The sequence below is a fragment of the Triticum aestivum genome, chromosome 5A (assembly GCF_018294505.1).
Source record: "Triticum aestivum cultivar Chinese Spring chromosome 5A, IWGSC CS RefSeq v2.1, whole genome shotgun sequence".
In the NCBI taxonomy this organism is placed as follows: Eukaryota; Viridiplantae; Streptophyta; class Magnoliopsida; order Poales; family Poaceae; genus Triticum; species Triticum aestivum.
Genome location: NC_057806.1, coordinates 425,102,932 through 425,127,791, shown reverse-complemented (window position 1 = coordinate 425,127,791; position 24,860 = coordinate 425,102,932). Strand labels below are relative to the sequence as shown.

The following is a 24,860-nucleotide window of genomic DNA, read 5'->3' as shown; positions in this document are numbered from 1 at the left end:
AAAAAATTCTCTTAAATTTAAATTGTACAGCTTGAGAAAATTATTTTTGGACACTTCATAAATTATATGTTTTAAATTGTATGTGTGTGTTCATATTTTTTCTAGTATCATTAAATATTATGTTAGAGATTTCCAATATCATACACACTAACAAATATCTTAATAATAGTGTATAGTGTATGACTAGGTAAGCATATCTATAGTTACTTCTAGTGTATGGCAAATGTTATTGCTACTTGGGTTCAGTAATAATTGAAAAATATGTACATCTCCCACAAAGACCAACGACCCATCCCGAAGAGAAGTTCACTGACGGGGATGTCTCGAGAAGAAATTCCAGAATTGGTAGCCTCCCAAATCAAACAATTATTTTACTTGTATTCATTGTATATCCCGATGTTACCTACCACACCCCCAAAAAAAAGCCTTTTGCAAGTCATTTAGCCTGAACATCATATAACATCGTTCGAATAAATCTTGTTGTGCATGTCTGCGAGATTTAGAGGTCATAAGGGAGGATAAATATTTCATTATTTAACCGAAGTCTCGATAAAATCTACTACTCCATCCGATCCATATTGATTGTCCCAGCTTTAGTACAACTAGATGATACCCCGCACGTTGTTGCGGGAATATTTTTCAACATATTTCAATGTGATTCGTTGTATGAAACATGAATATTTTGAAGTAATAATGTAAAAAACTAAAATTAAAAATACATAATTTGTTATGTTCGATTATTATATAGTTGTAAAAATGTTTATTAAATATAAATAGCATATAAGAAAATTCTTATGTATGTTTGCATGTTGAGATAAGTCTTTTTTTCCCATGCATGACATGCTTGCATGTTAAGAGACTTATGATAGTGGGGGTGGGCATTTTCTCATGCATGTTGTGTGATGATGTGGCATGCTTGCATGTTGAGAGAAATTGTTAATGGGGGCTAGCTATTTAGATATAGAAGATTTATAGTAATAAATATTACTAGCAGTTTTTTTGCAAAAATAAATATTTACTAGCTATTGTTTTGTTTGAAATTATTCAAAGTTCTTGTTTTATCCTAAGTCTTCTCTTATTTTTGCTAATACATATAGAGGATTATTTCTTATTTTGAATCGGAGTAGATTTGATAAAGCATTTATTTCCTTGCTCAAAATCACTAGCAAGTTTGCTTCGCCCATGTTTCGATGCCCTCCTTCTATAAAAAGCACCTCGTTTCAATCCAAATAATACCAGCAAATGTTAATACATTTACTTTCATCCGCGACACTAAGACGTTCATGTGCCGCCTGTAATTGTCTTCAAGTTTCTCCTCCACTTAGTAGCGAACAACACTCATTATAGGCGGGTCGGCGAAAGGGCCGTGGAGCCACCAGTCGGCGATGTACCCGTTGGTGGCCTCCGTGTAGTGAACCCCATCCCAGTTGACGAACGCCGACGGGTTATCGCATGCGGTCGCCCCCGGCATGCCGCAGATGGCGCTGCCGTTCCAGTTGTAAGTGCCGCCGGCTCCGCAGCAAGCCCGGAGAGCGTCCGCCTCGGCCACCCCTGCAGCAAAATTCCCAGGCAGCTCAGTGGCTGGCCGCGCCGCAGCAAGCAAAGGTCAAGACACACGAGCGCAACCAAAGAAAGACTTGTTACCGTAATGGCTGGGGTTGCGGAGGATCATGATGATGGGGCTGTAGAAGTCGGCGAGGATGATGGTGGCACGGGGGTACCTGCCCCTGAGAGAGACGATTGCAACGCGGAGCCGGGAGTTGTGGTGCGTGGCCACGCGGTTGACGTCGATGAGGCAGCCCATGTCGTCGTACTCCGTCGTGTTGAGGCCGGAGCGGCTCGTCAGCATGGTGGGTGAGCACCCCAGCGGCGGGTTCCCCGGCACGACCACGTACACCGCGCCTCCCTTGATGAGCCCCTGTGGTGCCAAGGTGGACGAACACACTAGTTTAGGCACGCTTTTTATTCAGACTAACTAATAGGGCACAACACCGGTTCAATTGTAAAATTCAGTGCTGATCAGTACGGAGCCTGAATGCATTACAAGTTATTGAAACAGGAAGAAAGTCTGTCAGCATGGATATAGAAGATTTTCATCAGGGTGCAGTCCTTACCAGTCCAGAGGTAAGAGCGGGTTTCAATCTAAGCCGTCAATCTAGACCTCTAGTAAGGATAGTAACAGTTTTTTTTTTGCGGGGAAATGATAGCAACAGTTAATCAAGGTACACACCTCAAAGAGAAATATTAGGTGGGTGTATCCTTCCATACAACCATATCCAACAGTCTGCAATCGAATTTTGTGGATGTACCAATCTTGCACAAAGTTAGTTCAGTAGTTGCAATACATAATTGATTTTCTTAAGTGTGAGATATGTATTCTAGACTACATTTAAACTACACAATCTGAAGTGTGTAGCATGCTGTGGCGTGGCACTAGATTCAAGCTACAATGTCCATTTTCGATCCCTTGACTATTATTTAAATCCAGTTTTAACGTTAAAACTCTAAAACCCAACAAACTTTACATACGGCTTTTAAAATTGGATATATTTGGTCTCTCACCTATCTGAAAAGGGTTTGGTGGATGATGTGGTGCTTGTTTCGTTTTCGCGCATGTAACCCATTCAGAACAAATAATAAGTGATTAGAAATCAAGAAAGGGAAAATTGATTTGAAATTAGGAATACTTGGAAGAAAACTAGAATTTTAAGACAAATTATGCGAAATTTCCCAATTTTAAAATAAAACATTAGAAAAAGAAAAGAAAAAATTAAAAATTTGAGGAACATTAATTGACAATCATGAAATATGGTGAATGCTCATGCAGTATTTCTGACTGTTTCTACAATACTTCCGATTTTCCTACTTCTTTTTAAAATACATAGTCTTCTCGTGTTTTCCTAGACTTAGATCGTATTTTTCTGGTTCAAAAAACACATACAGGTATATATTTTCTCTAAGAATCAGTATTTTGTCATAAATCTTCACATTCTTCCAAACATGATTTATTCTATATTTTTTGTATTTATTATTTTTATTTGTGTTGACTGGGTTGCCACGTGGGCAAAACAACCACTGCGTCATCGAACAAATTTCTTTTAGTGGAGTAAAGGAATAAACATATCTTGTGTTGAAATTAAGGTTATTTTTTCGGCTTTAAAGTTTAGGAACCAAATTTAAACTTGCCCAAGGTCCAAGGACCAAAATCTACTTTTTCCTTCTAGAAAAAGGATTTCGAGATAATTGTGTCACATTTAACTCTGAAACTATATTCCATTTTAAACAATAATCCTTTGAATGTATATGTTAAATCCATATTTTATTTCAAACACTAAATCATGAACCTTTTTTCTTATCGAGCATACGTGTACCCTATTGTGTTTATGCCAATCTTGTGCGAAGGATAACAACAATTCTAATTAGTTCCCTGCCTTGGAAAAATCAATTGGCCCAGTTGACTACTTCTAACTGATGGTGAGGTGTGCGTCCCTCAAAAAAATAAGTTATAGCTCTGAGATGTGATGTGCAAAGATAATATAGGTCATAGTCAACCCTTACCTAATAAGAGGTTAGAGATCATCCCGGGGTGTGCATCTCGAGATAAAGAAACTAATTTGAGATGTGATGTGCAAAGACAATATGAACCTTCTGAAGGTCAAAGTCAATTATTGCCTTCTAAGAGGTTAGAGATCACCCTACTAGTCAGATCATATAGTAAACAAACGGCTCTCTGAAAATCTGGTGTTGTGCAAAGCAAAAATGGCAATAGTATGCTGGTCACTCAAATATACCTCCACGGCCGTGGCAATGTTTTGGACAACTGTAGGTACATGCGACATCACTTCGTCTTCAGTCTTGCCGGCAAACCACAGGAAGTTGTAGTCGTTCACTCCAAACTCCCCGACGAAGAAGAGGGCCTTGCTGAAGCAACCTCCGCACCCTGTATTAACAAGTTGCTCAGCAATTTGACTTGTACGTAGACAGTAAGTACAGTCCATAATACCCTCCGTCCCACAATATAAGAACGTTTTTCACACTAGTGTAGAGCGAGTCGCTGACCTGAGATCTCGGTCTTGTTGCAAATTGCTGGCCTGAGTTGCTCGAACCAACCCAGCTGCACGCTCAGGGAATTGTTCAGAAGCTTAAACTGAACTATGTTGTTCCTCTCGAAGTAGTCGACGTCGATCGCCGGTGCGCCGCCGACCGCGAAGTTTACGCCTTTGGAGGCGTCGTAGTTGTTCAGCAGGGAGGGTCCAAGAAGGGGGAGGCCAAACTCTTGAGCTACATTACAACCATTGGGAAACAGAATCAAAATCGAGCGTGCTCTCAAACTTCAATGAATTCATTCAATGCTTTAAGAGCCAAATCATTATCAAGACGATAAGTTAAGGAAGTGAATGCGGTGGATCAGATGGCTCAACAACTTACCGATGAAATCGATGGTGTTTCTGCCGTCGCTGAGGCGGCCTGTGGGGTGGCCAAAGAAGGTCATGCCATAAGGAAGCCTGTCATGCCAGGAAGGAAAAGGCGGATCCAACGCAGCCGCCATGATCACAAAGTTGCCGGCGTCGATGTAGGAGTCCCCGAGGGAATACATGGCGGTGAAGAAGCCTGAGTCGGAGCTCGCGCCATGGATGCAGGAGAGGAAGAGAATGGAGAAGGCAAGAATGAGCTTCATGGTGGCTAGGCTAGAGCTTGCAATGGTGGCGAATCAAAGCCACACGAGGACTAGTTATAATGGACGCTGCCCAGCTGCTATGCCAGAAGAAGAAGAAGGAAGCGAGCTGTGCATCTTGTCAACGAATGGCAGCTTGCTTCCAGCGCATAAAAAAACAATTGGTAGCATTACTTCAAAAGACATTTAAGTGCACTTGCTTGACCTCCACTGGCAGGTCTCAGGGATTAAGAGTAGAGGAGAGATTCTTTGGCATCAATGCTTATATAACAAAAAAATGTTTGATCGTGCCAACTTGATTGCCCAGAGCCAGGATATTTCAATTGCTAACTATAATCAGTTTTAGTTGAGACTTCGCGTGTGGTTTAAGTGAGTGGTCACCCAGTAATCTTGGCGTTGTGGGACTGAGTGAGATTTGGCAGAGCAATTCCTACTTCTTTAAGACAAGCTTCACTTAGTGGTCACCCTGTCTAACGCTGCCTGTATGCCCAGAGGATGCGTGGTCAATCTCAAGGTTCAGCCACACAAGGGGCTGGCCTAACTGTTGAGATGCAGTTCAGCGCAAGCTGCAGTTTCACAGAGCCTACGGAATTCACAACACCATGGATAAAGAAAAAGGTTGCAAAAATGGAGAACATGCGGATTCAGAAAAGGCACAACATCCATGATAACCAAACTTAACCATGTCATCACATCAGTCGTCTCTCGTCGGCTAATATCAGGGGCTGATAACAACAGTAAAACAAAATACTTGTAGCATATGTTCCTCCAAAATTCCATGCTTATGTCTGATACAGAAGCTGCCCCGATACTGATGCCGAAGTCCGTACACAGGTTTGATAGCCTTAAAAGATGGTACTGGACTATTTACCACTCAACCTATGGACCGAAAGTCCTTAAACTGACCAGTTACAGATACTAGCCTTCTCCGGCGGTCACTCAGGGTTTTCGGCCACCTTTTGCTTCTTCGACTGCTCCTTGTTTTTCTTGGCGTCACGGCGCTCCCGCTTCAGACCCTTTATGTTGCTTGTTACGGTCAATTTTGAAACCTTTCAGACAAAAAACCATGAATCAGATTAGTATGAAGATTGGTTAAATTCAAACTTCAACTGCTGTTGAAACAAATTAGGCACAAACCTCCTGGTCTGGAATGTAGATCCTGCCCTGCTTGCCTTCAACTGGATTATTCGTGACATTTTTCACCTGCAAACATGTTAATGTAGTTGTGAATACATACTGACATACAGGTTCTCGGTGAGAAATTAGGACAGAAAATATGGTTGTTTAGGGCTAATGGCACCAGTTAGCAACCAAACCATCAAGATAACAAAGCCTGATGAGCAAAAGACAGTTGTTCCATTGGAATTACCTTCTTAGCATGACCAGGAGCCTTCATAGCTTCTTTCTGTAAACTTTCCGCTGCTTGTCGGTGCCGCCTAAGTACCAGGTCCATTGAAGGCCCAACTTCAACAAGCTCCATTCTAGGAATAGATGTGCCTGACCTTTTTAGACGGAGAGCGCAGTGCATCATGTAGACGGTAGTAGGAGAAATTGCTGTGCACACGAATATCCGATCTACACCAGCAAGGTTCAGATTCTCTACCACCTGTAGCAAAAATAAACTAATTAAGCTCAAGAATTATCCATATATATCCTACATGCCAACTTATCTATAAAGATGCACACCTCTCCTTTGAAATGATCAAGCAGCATTTCCTTCAAATGCTTCAGTCCTTCAACACTCTCAAAGTGCTCCCCAATGAAAGCAAAGAAAGGCTTTGTCCCAAGTTTAGGTGCCAGCTTTTTATCATATGCATATGATTCTATGGATTTGTAGTTCTCAACTCCTACTTCAACAAGGTCATATATGTGGTGATCGTAAGTCCTTCCGAAAACAAGATTGTTGGGCCTCTTCTTTGAATGAGAACCATACTGCAAACACGTATGTAATTACAGTTAAAAATAATGGAAAATAATACTCAGAATGCTTAGTATGCAAAAGAAAATGAAAAAAATAACATTATAACAGACAGGGAAACAGTTTCAGATAGGTTCCATACTGGTGCTTAGAAAGTCACTATCTAGCACATGATTACATAATTTTACTTCCGAGAAAATCATCAATTTGATATTTATTTTCTCAAGTGAATAACAATTCCCCATTCCCACAAACAACATAACAAATCAAGGCAGCATAATACGACTTACCACTAAGAGGCTGCAGTCAGATTTAAGGGAGAAGAACTCCAGGGAAGTTTCACCCCCGCTCTCAAATGGCCTGATGCTGTCGTTCTTCTTGGTGTACTTGACAGCATGATCACGCTTCAGGTGGAAAAGATCTGCCAGCACAGAGTTCAAAACTGCGCTAGTCTTTGTGCCATGGAGAATAAGCATCTTCTTGCCATTCTCAACCTGGATCAAGCAGTAGAACATGTGGTTAAGAAACTAAATTAAGATTTACATGTTGTTATCTGTACAAAGCATAGAACATGTGCCAGAAAATGGTCATTCCTTTTGTGTGTAACTCAGGTTCCTATAAAAAAAATACGGTGTTGCAACACACTACTCTGAAACTTTTATTTGGAAAATTGCTGGAAGATGCCAGTCTATGGTTGGCCACGGTCACAAAGACAATAACAATCAAACAGCAGTACTATCTAAGTAATACTTCGTTGTACCTATCTAAATCACAATAATGATTTTGTGGTCATTGTATGGCTCTGTAATTGCAATAAGTAAACGGGGACGGACTTCTTCTGGCACTGTAGGCTGAAGGCAGATTTGCAACAGCTGAAGAAAGGATGGAAGAGAAGAGAAGCTTACGAGCTTGGGCGCGTGCTTGAGGAGCTCGCGCTTGGCGCGCATGCTCTTGGGAACCCTGATCGCCATCTTGCTCATCTTGTTCAAGCAGCGCGGGAAAGGAGGCCTCTGGCGAAGGGTTTACACCTCTGTCTAAGCTTGGAAAGCGCCTATTCGCTGCTCAAACAAAAATCACAGGTCAGCGCGAGGAAGATGACAGGAGAAGGGCGGAAAAATCGACCAGCGCAAAAATCGCTGCGCCCAGCAGCATCCCTGGCGAATCCGTACGCCGCAGCCGGACGCGCGTCCTAGCGCTGGCGCCGCGCGGCACACGAGATGGGGGAGAAGAGGGAGGAGAGAGGCTGGGGAAAGAGGGGGGGTAGGGGGCTGACCTCTGCAGCCGCCGTGTGCCCTCGTTCGACCGCCGCCGCCGGGTGCGAGAGACGAAGGGAGAGAGCGCTAGGTCTTTCGTTCGTGAGGGTTTTCAGGGGTGGTTTAGGGAGAGCGGCGCGAGCGACCCATACAGTGATACAGGTGATGTTCTTGTGCAACGGGCCAGCGGGCCAGCGGGCCACTTCACGGTCTTGGGCCGTATCCTCAAAAATAAAAAAATGCGCTACCAAATTCTCACAGTTCCCTCCAAGAAAAAAAACAGTTACTCACTTGTCCAAAAAATATAAACAAGCAGTTGCTCCCTCCATCCATTTACAGGGCCTGACTTTTATCTCTCGCGTTAAGGCAGGAGTACAAAACGGAGACAGAATTTTAGAGCAGGATTTAGCCAATCCAAAATTATGACGCCAATACGTATTGAGCCTCGTAAAAGCATCTACAGCCGGACATGGCAAATTCGACAACTCAAATGGTGCGTCCGCGGATACTGATCGAGCATGCCACGTATTTCTTTCTTCGTATACAACTATTTCATATTCGTCCCCTAAATCCATATAAAATCATGTAGAATATATAGTTACATACTACGTTCTATACTACTCAAATTTTGTCGTTGTCGGAGATGGCCTGAGTCGCCGGCGCCGGAGCCGGAGCCTGGGCCGCCTCTGTTTGTTACCGACGGCGACGCCTGGCCTTCGCAATCGACTCCGAGCGGATGGAGTTCAGGATGGTGTGCTGCTCCGGCCACACATCCATGTCCTCCTCTATCGTCGGCCCCTCCTCCTCCCCCACATCCAGCGGCGGCGCCTCCTTCTCCGGCTCCTGCTCCTCCTCCTCTTCCTTCTTCGCCGGCTCCTGCTCCTCCTCATCCTCCTCCTCTTCCTCCTCCGCCGGCTCCTGCTCCTCCTCCTCTCCCTCCTCCGCCGGCACCTCCTCGTCCACCTCCTCGAAATCCTCCTCCAGTTCCAGAGGTAGCCCCGCTTCCCTACGGATCTAGACCTGCACAAGGAGGAAGAGACGGTGTTGGATCGTGTAGTAATGGCGGCGTGGGGGCATGGCTAATGGGCTCGAGTGGTGGCGGGGGAAGGGAAAAGGCGGATGTGCTAGGGCTGGGGCGCCGGCCGGCTTAAATAGTCGGCTACGGCCTCGGGCGGAGAGCCGGAGCAGTGCCACGCGGCGACGGTCGAGGCGCCTTTCGGGCCGTCGGATTTCCCGGTGAGTTTGTGAAGCCACGCCGTCAGGCCAACGTGACAGGCATGCCCACGCGAGCCTGGTCTCCCCCATATCCGCCTCATATTTAGGCTGTATATATGGGCGGTGCCGGTCAGCCCAAGCGTTTGAGGCCGGTTTGAGAGGCCCGATTGGGCCAAAAATTCATGACCGGTCAGTGACCGGGCGGCATGCCCGGGCGTTTAAGATGGATTAGAATGGGCCGGTTGTAGATGCTCTTGCTACCTTGTAAAAAAAAGCAGTTACTCCCTTTGAATGGGTAGACCGCTCAACTACCTCTATGAATCCCTCGGTCGGCAGAACCACACAAATTCTCTTCTCCCTTTTTTGGAAGGGTAGCAAGGAACTACACTCATTGTACTAGCGTGTTATGCAACTTCAAAATTTATAATTTTGAAATGAAATGTCTAAATTGTGATCTTTTCAAACCCTAATGTTTAGAAATGTTTATGATGTGAACTTCGCGTACCCCTTCTCTCTCGTATGCAAGGGCACTCTAAGCGCTAGAGATTTTTGTGCCTTCCGTCGGCGTCGCCGCCGGTCTACTCGTCTTCTGTGTTCTTAGGGTCATGGAAGCCCGGTGGATCCCGGCCCTTGCCGGCGGAAGGCCTCCGTTTTCAGATGGTTTTCTGAGTTTTGTTAGGGTTTCTATCCTACTTAGAGAGGCGAGACAGCGGCCGCTCTCTGAACATGGAATAAGGTCATCCCCACCTAACCACCATCGCAATGGTGTTTCTAGTGAAGGAAATATGCCCTAGAGGCAATAATAAAATTGTTATTTATATTTTCTTATATCATGATAAATATTTATTATTCATGCTAGAATTGTATTAACCGAAAACTTAGTACATTTGTGAATACATAGGCAAAATAGAGTGTTCCTAGAATGCCTCTACTTGACTAGCTCGTTAATCAAAGATGATTAAGTTTCCTGACCATAGACATGTGTTGTCATTTGATGAATGGGATCACATCATTAGGAGAACTAGACCATGCCGGCGCGCGTTGCCGCGCCCGTCCATTTTTAAGGTAAAAACAGTAGTAATTTATATAAATAGTGGCATAAAGCATGAGAATCTCATACGAAATGGGTTTCTTAGTATTTAACAACGAAAAACTAAACTTCTTGGATTAATAAAATAGAGGACATGTACTTGTTCTATATGTATAACATATAACAGAACATATAGCACCGTAAATGCCTACATCGACTATTAGATCAATCACGATAACAATAGACCATACATGAGTTTCGACTTTGGTGTTTTCGGTAGAAACACCATAATTAAAGGGTTATAAAGAAAACAACCTAAAACAAACTCCATTGAGCCTTACAAGCATATAAACACAAACATCACCATGTGCAATCTTGATTTCTCCTCTTTTGACGGGTGTGTGGCAACTCATTTGCCCTTTCAATCAGAAGGTTTTACTTGATTTTACTTCAACACTTGATTGTAAGTTTATTATTAGTTGATGGTTTTGGTGAACTAACATTGAATGGAAGGTAATATTAGTGAAGCAAATCAAAAAGGAAACACCTAAAGTAGCAGTGTCCAAAATAAAACAACTTGCAATTGCTCCCGGTTAAGCAAGAACATGTTGTATTGATGATGTAGACTCAAATCATTTCAACATTCGTAAGAGAATACTACGTTGCATCCCTACCTAATAACTCGAGTGAAAGATCAATAGTTAGAGACTGACATATATATGGGAAATGAAGGATATATGTTTGCATAAGAACTCAAATAGTAGCAAGAATAATCCTCCCATGCTAGCTCATGTCACCAACGCTAGAGATAACATATTTTCTTCTTGGTCGAGACTATATCACCTGAAAACTCTCAAGAGCATGCATTCCGTAATATCTGTAATAGCAGCATATTGTAGACGAGCGTATATTAGGATTGGAGCAGCAATTTCAGCGGGATTGACGTGCGGACTTCAAAGTACCAACACAAAAAATAACTCAAGCAAGAAACTTGACTAAACTTGAGTAGTTTTCAAGTTTTATTTTTGAGATAATTAATTTAAATTCATTGTAACAGTTCAGTAAATTACTGGGAACATCCTAGCAAGGCTGCAAAAACCGAACTGCTACAATAGGTTTACTTGCACCAGGAAATTGTACCACGTAATAATTTCACAAGAGTCAATGCATGGATCATGATGGGGAAATTATAATTCTGCACGTCATTGTTGTGCTGCCAAGTTGTAGAAAGATCCGAGTATATGTGGATAGTTATTGAGACTCTGATCTTGAGATAGCAGATGCCAGTACACTTTATATTCCAAATGTGTGGTAGAATCGAAATACACGATATAGAGTGTGTGTTGGATATACTTTCAAGCCATAGCCTCTTAGAAATAATCATTTTGATCCATGAATGTATTTAAGCTAATACAAATGCGCTAATTAATCTTAGCACGCCATTGCTATTCATGCTCAATTGTCACCACATAGCCTGAAAGCTTCAATGTTGCAAGAATGGAGAAAACTTGCATTCGTACTGAAGCCAAAATTTGAATCCAAAAATAAAAATATAGTGTACACACCTTCTGCTGTTCATATTTCATAGTCCATAGATCAGGCATGCTTTCTGCTTTTAGCAATGACCTTTAGCCTTTTTTTTAGAAAATGAGGGATACCCCCGGCCTCTGCATCTGGACGATGTATACGGCCAATTTATTAATTATTAACACAAGACCTTACAAAGTCGTACAACAGTAAGACCAAAGTCACCATCTTCGCAACTTCTGTCGCTACTCCTATCTAACTGATGAAGGGGCGCTGATAGTCTGGGCCTAATACCAAACCGACATTGCAGTCAAACCTAACATCTAAGACCTGAGGTCCCACCCAGGACGCCTGCCGGGTATGGGCACCCACCAGTCCGGCGTGCTCCTCAACCAGGACGCCTGCCGGGTATGAGGCCGCCACAGCCACCTGCCACATATCCATCTTCAGAGCTGTACTATTGCATCGGCCTTGCCCGGTCTAAATTGACCTTTAGCCTAAATTCATCAAATTGGAAAACTGGAATACGTATTGATGTGAGAGAAGTAGAGAACAACTATTTTTCCAGTTGTGCATCAGAAAAAGGGGATCCATTGCTTACAGCACACAAAAAGTATTTCCTAAGACGAAGAGTACTGCAAGAGCAAATATACAGACAAAATCCACAAAGATCAATCAAATACCGACGTACCAAACAGGCAAAGAAATAAAATGAGGTGGAGTCGAGCTTACACAGTCGAGACTAAGATCCAGCAGGGAGAGAAGAATGAGAAACGGAAGAAAATAGGGACTGGGCCAGTTGAAACCCATGCCCTGAGCTATGTTCCTAGCGTTGCGAATCCAAAAATAATAAGCATAATCAATGATTATTGAACTCTGTACTAAAGTACCAGATAAAAACGTCCTCTTTGCCTACGCCACCGGGAGTTCCTCGCCCTATGGACGAAAGTCGCCAACATGTTGCCACAAAGAGTGTCTGGGAGGGACCGCGACGTGGCAGTGGATTTGGACAGGGAAACGATGGCGGCCTGGATTGGCGCAGTGAGTTGGAGTCGGAGGGAGACTACCCCGGAGTCCGAAGATAGTGTCGACAGCGGCGCATCTTGCTTTGCTACTATATCACGGATTCATAAGGAAGGAAAGGCGTCGCGAGTTCATCGCAAGCACCCCCGGTATCCATCTGCCTCTTCGAACACTGATTGATGGAGAATGGGGAAGGAACAACGAGATGGTGCATACTGTATGGGCGCGCGTGGGGTGAAAGAAGAACACGAAGCGGCATGGTAACCGTCCTGGCATAATTGGCCGGCGGCGATGCACATTGATTGCCGTTGAAGACCTGTAGCAATGACAATTTATTTCCACAAATGCCGGCGAGTGGACTCCCAGATCCCAATCGGTTCGTTTCATTGCCCCATCATCTCTCCGGCTTGTGGTCTCCCAATTGGTTATGTTCTTTTCTCTGTCGGGCCACTGGTGAGGCTCATGGTTGCCTACACTGCATTGCCCATCAGTTTTGTTGCTCACGGATGATAAAGCCCACAGGCCCAAATCACCGAGGAGCTCCGATTTTGTTACGGGAGTAGCGGCCTAGCCCATCCAGCGACCTCTTTTTGCCAAGGAAGCCCAAGCGGGATTGACATCACATCCAATGGTCATAAACATCCAGAAGTGTACATCTGACGGCCAAAAACGTTGATGGTCTGTGAGGGCTGGAAAAGTGCTTGGTTGTAATGTTTCTAAATGATGTGATGGGCAAGACCCATCCGTTAGCTTAGCATTATGATCGTTTAATTTTATTGCTATTGCTTTCTTCATGATTTATACATGTTCCTCTGACTATGAGATTATGCAACTCCCGAATGGTGTTTCCGATGTGCTATCAAACGTCACAACGTAACTGGGTGATTATAAAGATGCTTTATAGGTGTCTCTGATGGTGTTTGTTGAGTTGGCATAGATCGAGATTAGAATTTGTCACTCCGTGTATCGGAGAGGTATCTCTGGGCCCTCTCGGTAATGCACATCACTATGAGCCTTGCAAGCAATGTGACTAATGAGTTAGTTAAGGGATGATGCATTGTGGAACGAGTAAAGGGACTTGCCTGTAACGAGATTGAACTAGGTATGATGATACCGACGATCGAATCTCGGGAAAATAACATACTGATGACAAAGGGAACAATGTATGTTGTTATGCGGTTTGACCGATAATGATCTTCGTAGAATATGTAGGAGCCAATATGAGCATCCAGGTTTCGCTATTGGTTATTTATCAAAGATGTGTCTCGGTCATGTCTACATAGTTCTCAAATCCGTAGGGTCCGCACACTTAACGTTCGATGACGATTTGTATTATGAGTTATGTGATTTGATGACCGAAGTTTGTTCGGAGTCCCGGATGAGATCACGGACATGACGAAGAGTCTCGAAATGTTCGAGAGGTAAATATCGATATATTGGAAGGCTATATTCGGACACCGGAATGGTTCCGAGTGATTCGGGTATTTTTCGGAGTACCGGAGAGTTACGGGAATTCGCCGGGGAAGTTAATGGGCCTTATTAGGCTTTAATGGAGAGAGGGAAGAAGGGCCACGAGGTGGCGCGCGCCTCCCCCCTGCCCAAACCAAATTGGACAAGGGGTGGGGGCACGGCCCCCCCTTCCTTCTCCCTCTCCCTCCTTTCCTTCTTTCCTACTCCGAAAAGGGAAGGGAATCCTATTAGGACTTGGGAGTCCTAGTAGGACTCGCTACACTTGGCACGCCCCTTGGAGGGCCGGCCTCTCTCCCTCCCTCCTTTATATACGTGGGAGGGGGGCACCCTCAAAGACACGCCAAGTCTTCTCTTAGCCGTGTGCGGTGCCCCCCTCCACAGTTACACACATCGGTCATATCGTCGTAGTGCTTAGGCGAAGCCCTGCGCTGGTAACTTCATCATCACCGTCGCCACGCCGTCGTGCTGACGGAACTCTCCCTCGTCCTCAACTGATCAAGAGATCAAGGGACATCATCGAGCTGAATGTGTGCTGAACGCGGAGGTGCCGTACGTTCGGTGCTTGGATCGGTTGGATCGCGAAGACGTTCGACTACATCAACCGCGTTACTAAACGCTTCCGCTTTCTTTCTACGAGGGTACGTGGACACTCTCTTCCCTCTCCTTGCTATGCATCTCCTAGATAGATCTTGCGTGATCGTAGGAAATTTTTTGAAATACTGCGTTCCCCAATAGTGGCATCCGAGCCAGGTCTATGCATAGATGTTATATGCACGAGTAGAACACAAAGAGTTGTGGGCGATAATAGTCATACTGCTTACCAGCATGTCATACTTTGATTCGGCCGTATTGTTGGATGAAGCGGCCCAGACCGACATTACATGACCGCATTCATGAGACTGGTTTTACCGTCGTACTTCGCACACATGTGGCTAGTGGGTGTCTGTTTCTCCAGCTTTAGTTGAATCAAGTTTGACTACGCCCGGTCCTTGTTGAATGTTAAAACAACACACTTGACGAAAAATCGTTGTGGTTTTGATGCGTAGGTAAGAACGGTTCTTGCTAAAAGCCCGTAGCAGCCACGCAAAACTTGCAACAACAAAGTAGAGGACGCCTAACTTGTTTTTGCAGGGCATGTTGTGATGTTATATGGTTAAGACGTGATGAGATATAAATTGTTGTATGAGATGATCATGTTTTGTTAAAGTTATCGGCAACTGGCAGGAGCCTCATGGTTGTCTCTTTATTGCATAAGATGCAAGCGCCATAAATTTGCTTTACTTTATCACTATGTGATAGCAATAGTTGCAAAAGAAATAGTTGGCGAGACGACCATGTGACGACACGTTGATAGAGATCAAGATGATGGAGATCATGGTGTCATGCCAGTGACGATGGAGATCATGACGGTACTTTGGAGATGGAGATCAAAGGCACAAGATGATAATGGCCATATCATGTCACATATTTTGATTGCATGTGATGTTTATCTTTTATGCATCTTATTTTGCTTAGTGCGACGGTAGCATTATGAGATGATCCATTACTAAAATTTCAAGGTATAAGTGTTCTTCCTGAGTATGCATCGTTTCAACAGTTCTACATGCCGAGACACCATGTGATGATCGGGGTGTGATAAGCTCTACTTTCACATACAACGGGTGCAAGCCAGTTTTGCACGTGCAGAATACTCAGGTTAAACTTGACGAGCCTAGCATATGCAGATATGGCCTCGGAACACTGAGACCGAAAGGTCGAACATGAATCATATAGTAGATATGATCAACATAGTGATGTTCACCATTGAAAACTACTCCATCTCACGTGATGATCGTACATGGTTTAGTTGATATGGATCACGTGATCATTTAGATGACTAGAGGGATGTCTATCTAAGTGAGAGTTCTTAAGTAATATGATTAATTGAACTTAAATTTATCATGAACTTAGTCCTAATAGTATTTGTATATCTATGTTGTAGATAAATCGCTCGTGTATAGCTTCCCCTTTTATTTATGATATATTCCTAGAGAAAACTAAGTTGGAAGTTGATAGTAGGAATGACGCGGACTAGGTTCGTGATCTGAGGATTATCCTCATTGCTGCACAGAAGAATTATGTCCTTGATCCATCGCTAGGTGACAGAACTATTGCATGAGCAAATGCAGACATTATGAACGTTTGACAAGCTCGGTATGATGACTACTTGATAGTTTAGTGCACCATGCTTTACGACTTAGAACCAGGACTTCAAAAATATTTTGAACACCACAGAGCATATAAGATGTTCCAAGATTTGAAATTGGTATTTCAGACTCATGCCCATGTCGAGAGGTATGAGACCTCTGACAAGTATTTTTTGCCTACAAGATGGAGGAGAATAGCTCAACCAGTGAGTTTGTGCTCAAAATGTCTGAGTACAACAATCGCTTGAATCAAGTGGGAGTTAATCTTCCAGATAAGATAGTGATTGATAGAGTTCTCTAGTCACTATCACCAAGTTACTGGAACTTCATGATGAACTATAATATGCAAGGGATGATGAAAACGATTCCCCGAGCTCTTCGCGATGCTGAAATCGGCGAAGGTAGAAATCAAGAAAAGCATCAAGTGTTGATGGTTGACAAGACCACTAGTTTCAAGTAAAAGGGCAAGGAAAAGAAAGGGAACTTCAAGAAGAATGACAAGCAAGTTGTCACTCCCATGAAGAAGCCCACAGCTAGACCCAAGCCTGAAATTGAGTGCTTCTATTGCAAAGGAAATGGTCACTAGAAGTGGAATTGCCCCAAATACTTGGCGGATAAGAAGGATGGCAAAGTGAAAAAAGTATATATGATATACATGTTATTGATGTGTACTTTACTAGTATTCATAGTAGCCCCTCAGTATTTGATACTGGTTCGGTTGCTATGATTAGTAACTTGAAACAGGAGTTATAAAATGAACAGAGACTAGTTGGGGGCAAGGTGACGATGTGTGTTGGAAGTGATTCCAAGGTTGAGAAGATCACCATCGCACACTCCCTTTACCTTCGAGATTAGTGTTGAACCTAAAATAAATGTTGTTTGGTGTTTGCGCTGAGCATAATATGATTGGATCATGTTTATTGCAATACAATTATTCATTTAAGTCGAACAATAATTGTTATTCTGTTTACATGGATAAAACATTTTGTGGTCATACACCCAAGGTGAATGGTTATTGAATCTCGATTGTAGTGATACACATATTCATAATATTGAAGCCAAAAGATGCAAAATTAATAATGATAGTTGCTACCTCTTGAGCACTGTGTTGGTTTTCCCTTGAAGAGGAAAGGGTGGTGCAGTAAAGCAACATAAGTATTTCCCTCAGTTTTTGAGAACCAAGGTATTAATCCAGTAGGAGACCACGCGCGAGTCACCTCGTACCTACACACAGATAAGAACCTCGCAACCAACGCGATAAAGGGGTTGTCAATCCCTTCACGACCACTTGCAAGAGTGAGATCTGATAGAGATGATAATAATAAGATAAGTATTTTTGGTATTTTTATGATATAGATTGAAAGTAAAGATTGCAAAATAAACGGTAATGGAAATAACGGTAGATTAATATGATGGAAGATAGACCCGGGGGCCATAGGTTTCACTAGTGGCTTCTCTCAAGATAGCATAAGTATTACGGTGGGTGAACAAATTACTGTCGAGCAATTGATAGAAAAGCGAATAATTATGAGAATATCTAGGCATGATCATGTATATAGGCATCACGTCCGTGACAAGTAGACCGAAACGATTCTGCATCTACTACTATTCACATCGACCGCTATCCAGCATGCACTACTAGGAAAAGGGCTAGTAATGGCGCACCAGTTTTGCCCACTAATGGCGCACTGTTGGTGCGCCATTAGTATCACGCCACTAGTATTTCTTACTAATGGCGCACCACCGGTGCGCCATTAGTATCTGGTATACTAATGGCGCACCGAGTAGTGTGCCATTAGTATAGAACACCATGCGCCATTAGTATGCCTCCCAGGGGGCATATTTAACCATGTGCTTTGGCATACTAATGGCGCACTGTTGGGTGATGCGCCATTAGTGTGATTATAACAGTGCGCCATTAGTGTCTTGTGTGGTGCGCCACTAGTATGAATATTAGGGTTTTTTTCATTTCTGATATTTTCACAGGTTAAAAAATATTAGAGATAACATACAACACAGATCTGCTTAGCTTACATACAGGGGGCCATATGTAACGATGTTACCTGCGTCCACAGATCATATCCAACACACAAGTTTCATCATATATACATACATAGCCAACACATAGTTCCATCGTTACATATTACAAAAATTTCACAATGTTCATTCAACACCGTTATCCATCAATTCACAAAAGTTTCACATTGATACAAAATAAAAACACAAATGGAAAAGAAGCACTCCATCCATGCAAGCTTCCATGAATTAAATCAAATCTGCAAAATGATAAACAAGAAGTTAGAAGAAGAAGAAGAAGAAGAAGAAGAGAAGAAGAAGAAGAAGAAGACTAGAAGAAGAATAAGAAGAAGAATAAGAAGAAGACTATAAGCTTATTATGTAAACTTGATCATTTTGTGCTAACATAAGTAATTTTGGAGCTAACCTATAGGAAACTAAGCATATAAGCTCTAAGTTAGCATATTAGAGCCAACTTAAGTAAAATGAAGCTAACCTATGTCATTTTGGATAAGAAGAAGAATAAGAAGAAGACTATAAGCTTATTATGTAAACTTGATCATTTTGTGCTAACATAAGTAATTTTGGAGCTAACCTATAGGAAACTAAGCATATAAGCTCTAAGTTAGCATATTAGAGCCAACTTAGGTAAAATGAAGCTAACCTATGTCATTTTGGATAAGAAGAAGAATAAGAAGAAGACTATAAGCTTATTATGTAAACTTGATCATTTTGTGCTAACATAAGTAATTTTGGAGCTAACCTATAGGAAACTAAGCATATAAGCTCTAAGTTAGCATATTAGAGCCAACTTAGGTAAAATGAAGCTAACATATGTCATTTTGGATAAGAAGAAGAATAAGAAGAAGACTATAAGCTTATTATGTAAACTTGATCATTTTGTGCTAACATAAGTAATTTTGGAGCTAACATATAGGAAACTAAGCATATTAGAGATAAATAGGTAACTAAGTATATATATATATATATATATATATATCATTTTGGAGATCTGACATACCTGACATAGTTCAGTTCTCATTGCTCTTCTCCTTCTCCTTCCTCAGCCTGATGCGCCAAGAGCGGCGAGGCGGTGGAGGCAGTGGAGGCAGCTGTGGGATGTAGTCTTCTACCACAATTGGCATGGTCATGTCGCCCAGCTGTGGGATCGCCGGCGCCACCACCGGTGCGTGGTAATTGTTAGGCACCACTACCATCGCGAGGCCACCCTCAGCCACCACCATCTCTTGCCCATGGTCAGCCACCACCATCTGATAATCCATCTAATCCAATGAAATCTGAACTCAACCTGATCATGGTTCATGCCCTCAGACACATCAGCACCTCAAGAATGCCATGACAAAAATGAGAAGGACCAAGACAATCACTACACAAGTGATGAAAGCACTAGCGAATCATGTTAAAGCTAACCTCTACTTTTGACCCTCAACTATAACAACCGCGTGCAGTACAGAGAAGTGTTGATGCAGGCATCAAACATTATAATGGCTGAATTTGATATACTCCAATAATTTTCTCAAGTTACATGATTAACAAGCTTGGGCTTAGCAGTAATATTCTGAGAAAATATTTTCTTGCAGCCTGAACAACTGGCTTTCCTTTTTAAAAACAGAACCAAAACCATGACACAATCACTTAACAGCATCTATTGACTATATTAGATGGATAAATTCCATATGTTGTGGAAGACCACCCTCAAGCAGACTGCTTATGACCATGGCTCCTAAATGGATAAGCGTTTGGCGAGAAGACATTGTGGACAACAATATTCAGAAGCATACCTTAAGTAATATTCTTAACTATATCATCATCTTATGAAATATTATAGTGTGGTGGCTGTTCTAGAAAATGTAGCAATATTGTAAACATAACTTTTAGACAAGCTAGAGAAAGAGATGAATGGATGAAAATGACACTCTCACTATTTTAAATTTAATAGAAACCACACAGGAGTTACCATCCCCAAATCTTATTTTTTATTTATGGTCAAGTAATTGCCGAAATATTTGAAACAGAGGCCACCATTGCACCACCATTCACTGACAAACCATTAGAGCATTGTGAACAACAAATTCAGAGAAAACTCTCTTTGGCACACAAATTCAGAGCATTGTGAACAACAGAAACAACTGAATGTCCTATCATGACATGGCAACGAACTAACAAAAATTGCGCGTTCTACCAGCACACCATTAGCACAAAATTTTCTCTAATCTTACTGGACACAAAAAATTTCTTCAGTGTGTCCAGTGCATTTTTTCAGTGTGTCCAAATCTTGCAGGTACCAAGTACTCCAATGCACATGGAGTACTAATTATTCATGTTTGCTAGGCACTACTCCCACAATTTTTTGAACCTAATTTGACCTAAATTCGAGAGGGATTTGACCTAAACCTAGCAAAAGAGAGAAGAAGAGGGCATGGCCGGGAGGGAGGAGAGGAGGAAGAGAGGAGAAGAGAGGCAGAGGCAGGAGGGTTACCTGACCACGATGAGGTGGTGGCCGGAGCGGAGACGACAGAGGGCGGAGATGGCGAGCTTGGGGGAGGCGGGGGTAGACGGCGGGGAGGTCGCGGGCCTCCTCTCCTGGTGGACGTGGGGCCTCCTCTCCTGGTGGAACTCGGGGCGGGGCGGCTCCGAGGCGAGGGAGGCGGCGCTCGGGGGGGAGGCGGGGCTCGGGGGGGAGGCGGCGAAGGGGAGAGGGAGGCGGCGGGGGCGCGTGGGCGGCTGCGGCGAGGTTAGGTCGAGTGGGGGATCTGGCGAGGGAGGGAGAGAGGCCAGAGGGGAACAGGTGGAGTGGGGGGAGGGTTAGCAATGGCGTACCTCCCCCTGGTGCGCCATAAGTACGACGACAGCAATGGCGCACCACCCCCAGGTGCGCCATTAGTACAAATTTTTTATTACAGTTCGAGCACTCAGGTTATATTCCACCTAAACGTATCCGAAACAGAACACACACACACTAGCCCGACTGGTCAGCATGCAGCACACACACTGGGAGGTCCTAGGTTCGATTCCCACGCTCCCCAATTTTTGTTTTTATGCATTTTTTTCTTTGCACATATCTTTTTATGCATGCATCCAAATATAACATGCCACATATGCTAGATGCTCAGAATTTCATGTAGACAAATAATATGCAGCTTGTTGCCATGTTAACAACATTTAAAATGTTGTTTGATATTTATTTGTGTTTAAATATGTTCAAACTTGTTTAAATCATAACTAAATATCCATAGCTCAAAATTTGACAAACTTTATATGCTTTTGGGAGTAACATATATGCCGTGGCTCGTCGGCAGCGGTGGAGCGGGGGTGGGTGCGGGGGGTGCTCGTCGGCGGCGGTGGAGCGGGGGAGGGTGTGGGGGGTGCTCGTCGGCGGCGGTGGAGCGGGGGCGGGTGCGGGGGGTGCTCGTCGGCGGCGGTGGAGCGGGGGCGGGTGCGGGGGGTGCTCGTCAGCGGCGGTGGAGCGGGGGAGGGTGCACCACACATACATGCGCCATTAATAGTTTTGCAAAAAAGTATTAAAAATAATTTTTATACTAATGGCGCACCGTGGCACAGTGCTCCATTACTAGTTTGAACTAGTAATGACGCACTATGCGACGGTGCGCCATTAGTAGTTTTGCAAAAAAGTAAAAAAAGAATACAGTAGTGGCGCAGTCAACGGTTGGTGCGCCATTAGTGGTTCTAACTACTAATGGCGCACTTTGCCCGGATGCGCCATTAGTATGTTTGAAAAAATGAAAAAAAACATTTTGTTACTAGTGGCGCACCTTGTGCCTGGTGCGCCATTAGTGTCTTACACACTAATAGCGTATCTTCACGTGGTGCGCTATTAGTAAATAGTAGTGGCGCACCACTTCTCTGGTGCGCCATTAGTGTCAATTTCATCTTTATCCCTTTTCCTAGTAGTGATGCAACTAGAGTATTAAGTTCATAAGAACAGAGTAACGCCTTAAGCAAGATGACATGATGTAGAGGGATAAACTCATGCAATATGATGTAAACCCCATCTTTTTATCCTCGATGGCAACAATACAATATGTGTCATTTCCTTTTCTGTCACTGGGATCGAGCACCGCAAGATTGAACCCAAAGCTAAGCACTTCTCCCATTGCAAGAAAGATCAATCTAGTAGGCCAAACCAAATTGATAATTCGAAGAGACTTGCAAAGATAAACCAATCATACATAAAAGAATTCAGAGAGGATTCAAATATTGTTCATAGATAAACTTGATCATAAACCCACAATTCATCGGATCTTGACAAACACACCGAAAAAAGAAGAGTTACATCGAATAGATCTCCAAGAGAATCGAGGAGAACTTTGTATTGAGATCCAAAGAGAGAGGAAGCCATCTAGCTACTAGCTATGGACCCGAAGGTCTGAAGTAAACTACTCACACATCATCGGAGGGGCCATGGAGTTGATGTAGAGGCCCTCCGTGATCAATGCCCCCTCCGGCGGAGCTCCGGAAAAGGCCCCAAGATGGGATCTCTTGGGTACAGAAGGTTGCAGTGGTGGAAATAGGGTTTCGTGGTGCTCCTGGATGTTTGCGGGGTACATGGATATATATAGGAGGAAGAAGTAGGTCGGTGGAGCAACGAGGGGCCCACGAGGGTGGAGGGCGCACCGAGGGGGTAGGCGTGCCCCCTGCCTCGTGGCCACCTCGTTGATTGCTTGACATCCACTTCAAGTCCTCTGGATCACGTTTGTTTCAAAAATCACATTTCCGAAGGTTTCATTCCATTTGGACTCCATTTGATATTCCTTTTCTACGAAACACTGAAATAGGCAAAAAAACAGCAATTTGGGCTAGGCCTCCGGTTAATAGGTTAGTCCCAAAAATAATATAAAAGTGTAAAATAAAGCCCATTATCATCCAAAACAGATAATATACTAGCATGGAACAATCAAAAATTATAGATACATTGGAGACGTATCAATAGTACAACTTATTTTTGGCACTGCCGTTTAGGTCATATTGGTGTAAAGCGCATGAAGAAACTCCATGCCGATGAGCTTTTGGAATCACTTGATTATGAATCACTTGATGCTTATGAACCATGCCTCATGGGCAAGATGACTAAGACTCCGTTCTCCGGAACAATGGAGCGAGCAACCGACTTATTAGAAATAATACATACTGATGTATGCGATCCAATGAGTGTTGAGGCTCGTGGCGGGTATCGTTATTTTCTGACCTTCACAGATGATTTGAGTAGATATGAGTATGTCTACTTAATGAAACACAAGTCTGAACCGTTTGAAAAGTTCAAAGAATTTCAGAGTGAAGTGGAGAATCATCGTAACAAGATAATAAAGTTTCTACGATCTGATCGCGGAGACGAAATATTTGAGTTACGAGTTTGGCCTTCAGTTGAAACAATGTCGAATAGTTTCACAACTCATGCCACCTGGAACACCATAGCATAATGGTGTGTCCGAACACCGTAACCGTACTTTATTAGATATTGTGCGATCTATGATGTCTCTTACCGATTTACCACTATCGTTTTGAGTTATGCAGTAGAGACAGTTGCATTCACGTTAAATAGGGCACAATCTAAATCCGTTGAGACGACACCATATGAACTATGGTTTAGCAAGAAACCTAAGCTATCGTTTCTTAAAGTTTGGGGCTGCGATGCTTATGTGAAAAAGCTTCAACCTGATAAGCTCGAACCCAAATCAGAGAAATGTGTCTTCATAAGATACCCAAAAGAAACTGTTGGGTACACCTTCTATCACAAATCCAAAGGCAAGATATTCGTTGCTAAAGAATGGATCATTTCTAGAGAAGGAGTTTCTCTGAAAAGAAGTGAGTGGGAGGAAAGTAGAACTTGATGAGGTAATTGTACCTTCTCCTGAATTGGAAAGTAGTTTGATAACCCACAAGTATAGGGGGTCGCAACAGTTTTCAAGGGTAGAGTATTCAACCCAAATTTATTGATTCGACACATAGGGAGCCAAAGAATATTCTCAAGTATTAATAGTTGAGTTGTCAAGTCAACTGCACCTGAAAGACTTAATATCTGCAGCAAAGTATTTAGTAGCAAAGTAATATGGAAGTAACAGTAACGGTGGCAAAAGTAACAGTATTGGTTTTGTAGTGATTGTAACAGTGGCAATGGTAAAGTAACTAAGCAAAGATCAGCATGTGAAAAGCTCGTAGGCAATGGATCAGCGATGGATAATTATGTCAGATGCGATTCCTCATGCAATAGTTATAACATAGGGTGACACAGAACTAGCTCCAGTTCATCAATGTAATGTAGGCATGTATTCTGAATATAGTCATACGTGCTTATGGAAAAGAACTTGCATGACATCTTTTGTCCTACCCTCTCGTGGCAGCGGGGTCCTATTGGAAACTAAGGGATATTAAGGCCTCCTTTTAATAGAGTACCGGACCAAAGCATTAACACTTAGTGAATACATGAACTCCTCAAACTATGGTCATATCACCGGTAAGTATCCCGATTATTGTCACTTCAGGGTTAACGGATCATAACACATAATAG

The 24,860-nt window shown here is 43.1% G+C and overlaps 2 protein-coding genes across 2 annotated transcripts; both read right to left on the bottom strand.

Annotated features, from left to right (window-relative positions):
- Positions 1 to 1,056: 1,056 nt before the first annotated feature.
- Positions 1,057 to 4,838, bottom strand: LOC123107057 (GDSL esterase/lipase At5g45910). Its single transcript, XM_044529066.1, has 5 exons — positions 4,429 to 4,838; positions 4,060 to 4,281; positions 3,792 to 3,940; positions 1,645 to 1,918; positions 1,057 to 1,551 (listed from the first exon to the last, which is right to left on the bottom strand). The coding sequence occupies exons 1-5, from the start codon at positions 4,676 to 4,678 to the stop codon at positions 1,322 to 1,324; spliced, it is 1,125 nt and encodes a 374-aa protein (XP_044385001.1). The 5' UTR covers positions 4,679 to 4,838; the 3' UTR covers positions 1,057 to 1,321.
- Positions 4,839 to 5,318: 480 nt separating this feature from the next.
- LOC123103742 (ribosome production factor 2 homolog) lies at positions 5,319 to 8,000 on the bottom strand. The gene is made up of 7 exons (XM_044525416.1): positions 7,867 to 8,000; positions 7,499 to 7,651; positions 6,884 to 7,087; positions 6,362 to 6,607; positions 6,045 to 6,281; positions 5,813 to 5,878; positions 5,319 to 5,724 (listed from the first exon to the last, which is right to left on the bottom strand). The coding sequence occupies exons 2-7, from the start codon at positions 7,571 to 7,573 to the stop codon at positions 5,611 to 5,613; spliced, it is 942 nt and encodes a 313-aa protein (XP_044381351.1). The 5' UTR covers positions 7,574 to 7,651; positions 7,867 to 8,000; the 3' UTR covers positions 5,319 to 5,610.
- Positions 8,001 to 24,860: the final 16,860 nt, after the last annotated feature.

Excerpts from the sequence above, each read along its gene's own strand:
- LOC123103742 (XM_044525416.1), bottom strand. The coding sequence starts at position 7,573 with ATGAGCAAGATGGCGATCAGGGTTCCCAAGAGCATGCGCGCCAAGCGC. Across the intron at positions 6,608-6,883 it reads CTGACTGCAGCCTCTTAGTG|TATGGTTCTCATTCAAAGAA; the intron begins GTAAGTCGTATT and ends ACGTGTTTGCAG. Across the intron at positions 5,879-6,044 it reads CTCCTGGTCATGCTAAGAAG|GTGAAAAATGTCACGAATAA; the intron begins GTAATTCCAATG and ends ACATGTTTGCAG.
- LOC123107057 (XM_044529066.1), bottom strand. The coding sequence starts at position 4,678 with ATGAAGCTCATTCTTGCCTTCTCCATTCTCTTCCTCTCCTGCATCCAT. Across the intron at positions 4,282-4,428 it reads AAACACCATCGATTTCATCG|CTCAAGAGTTTGGCCTCCCC; the intron begins GTAAGTTGTTGA and ends GTTGTAATGTAG. Across the intron at positions 1,552-1,644 it reads CCGCAACCCCAGCCATTACG|GGGTGGCCGAGGCGGACGCT; the intron begins GTAACAAGTCTT and ends ATTTTGCTGCAG.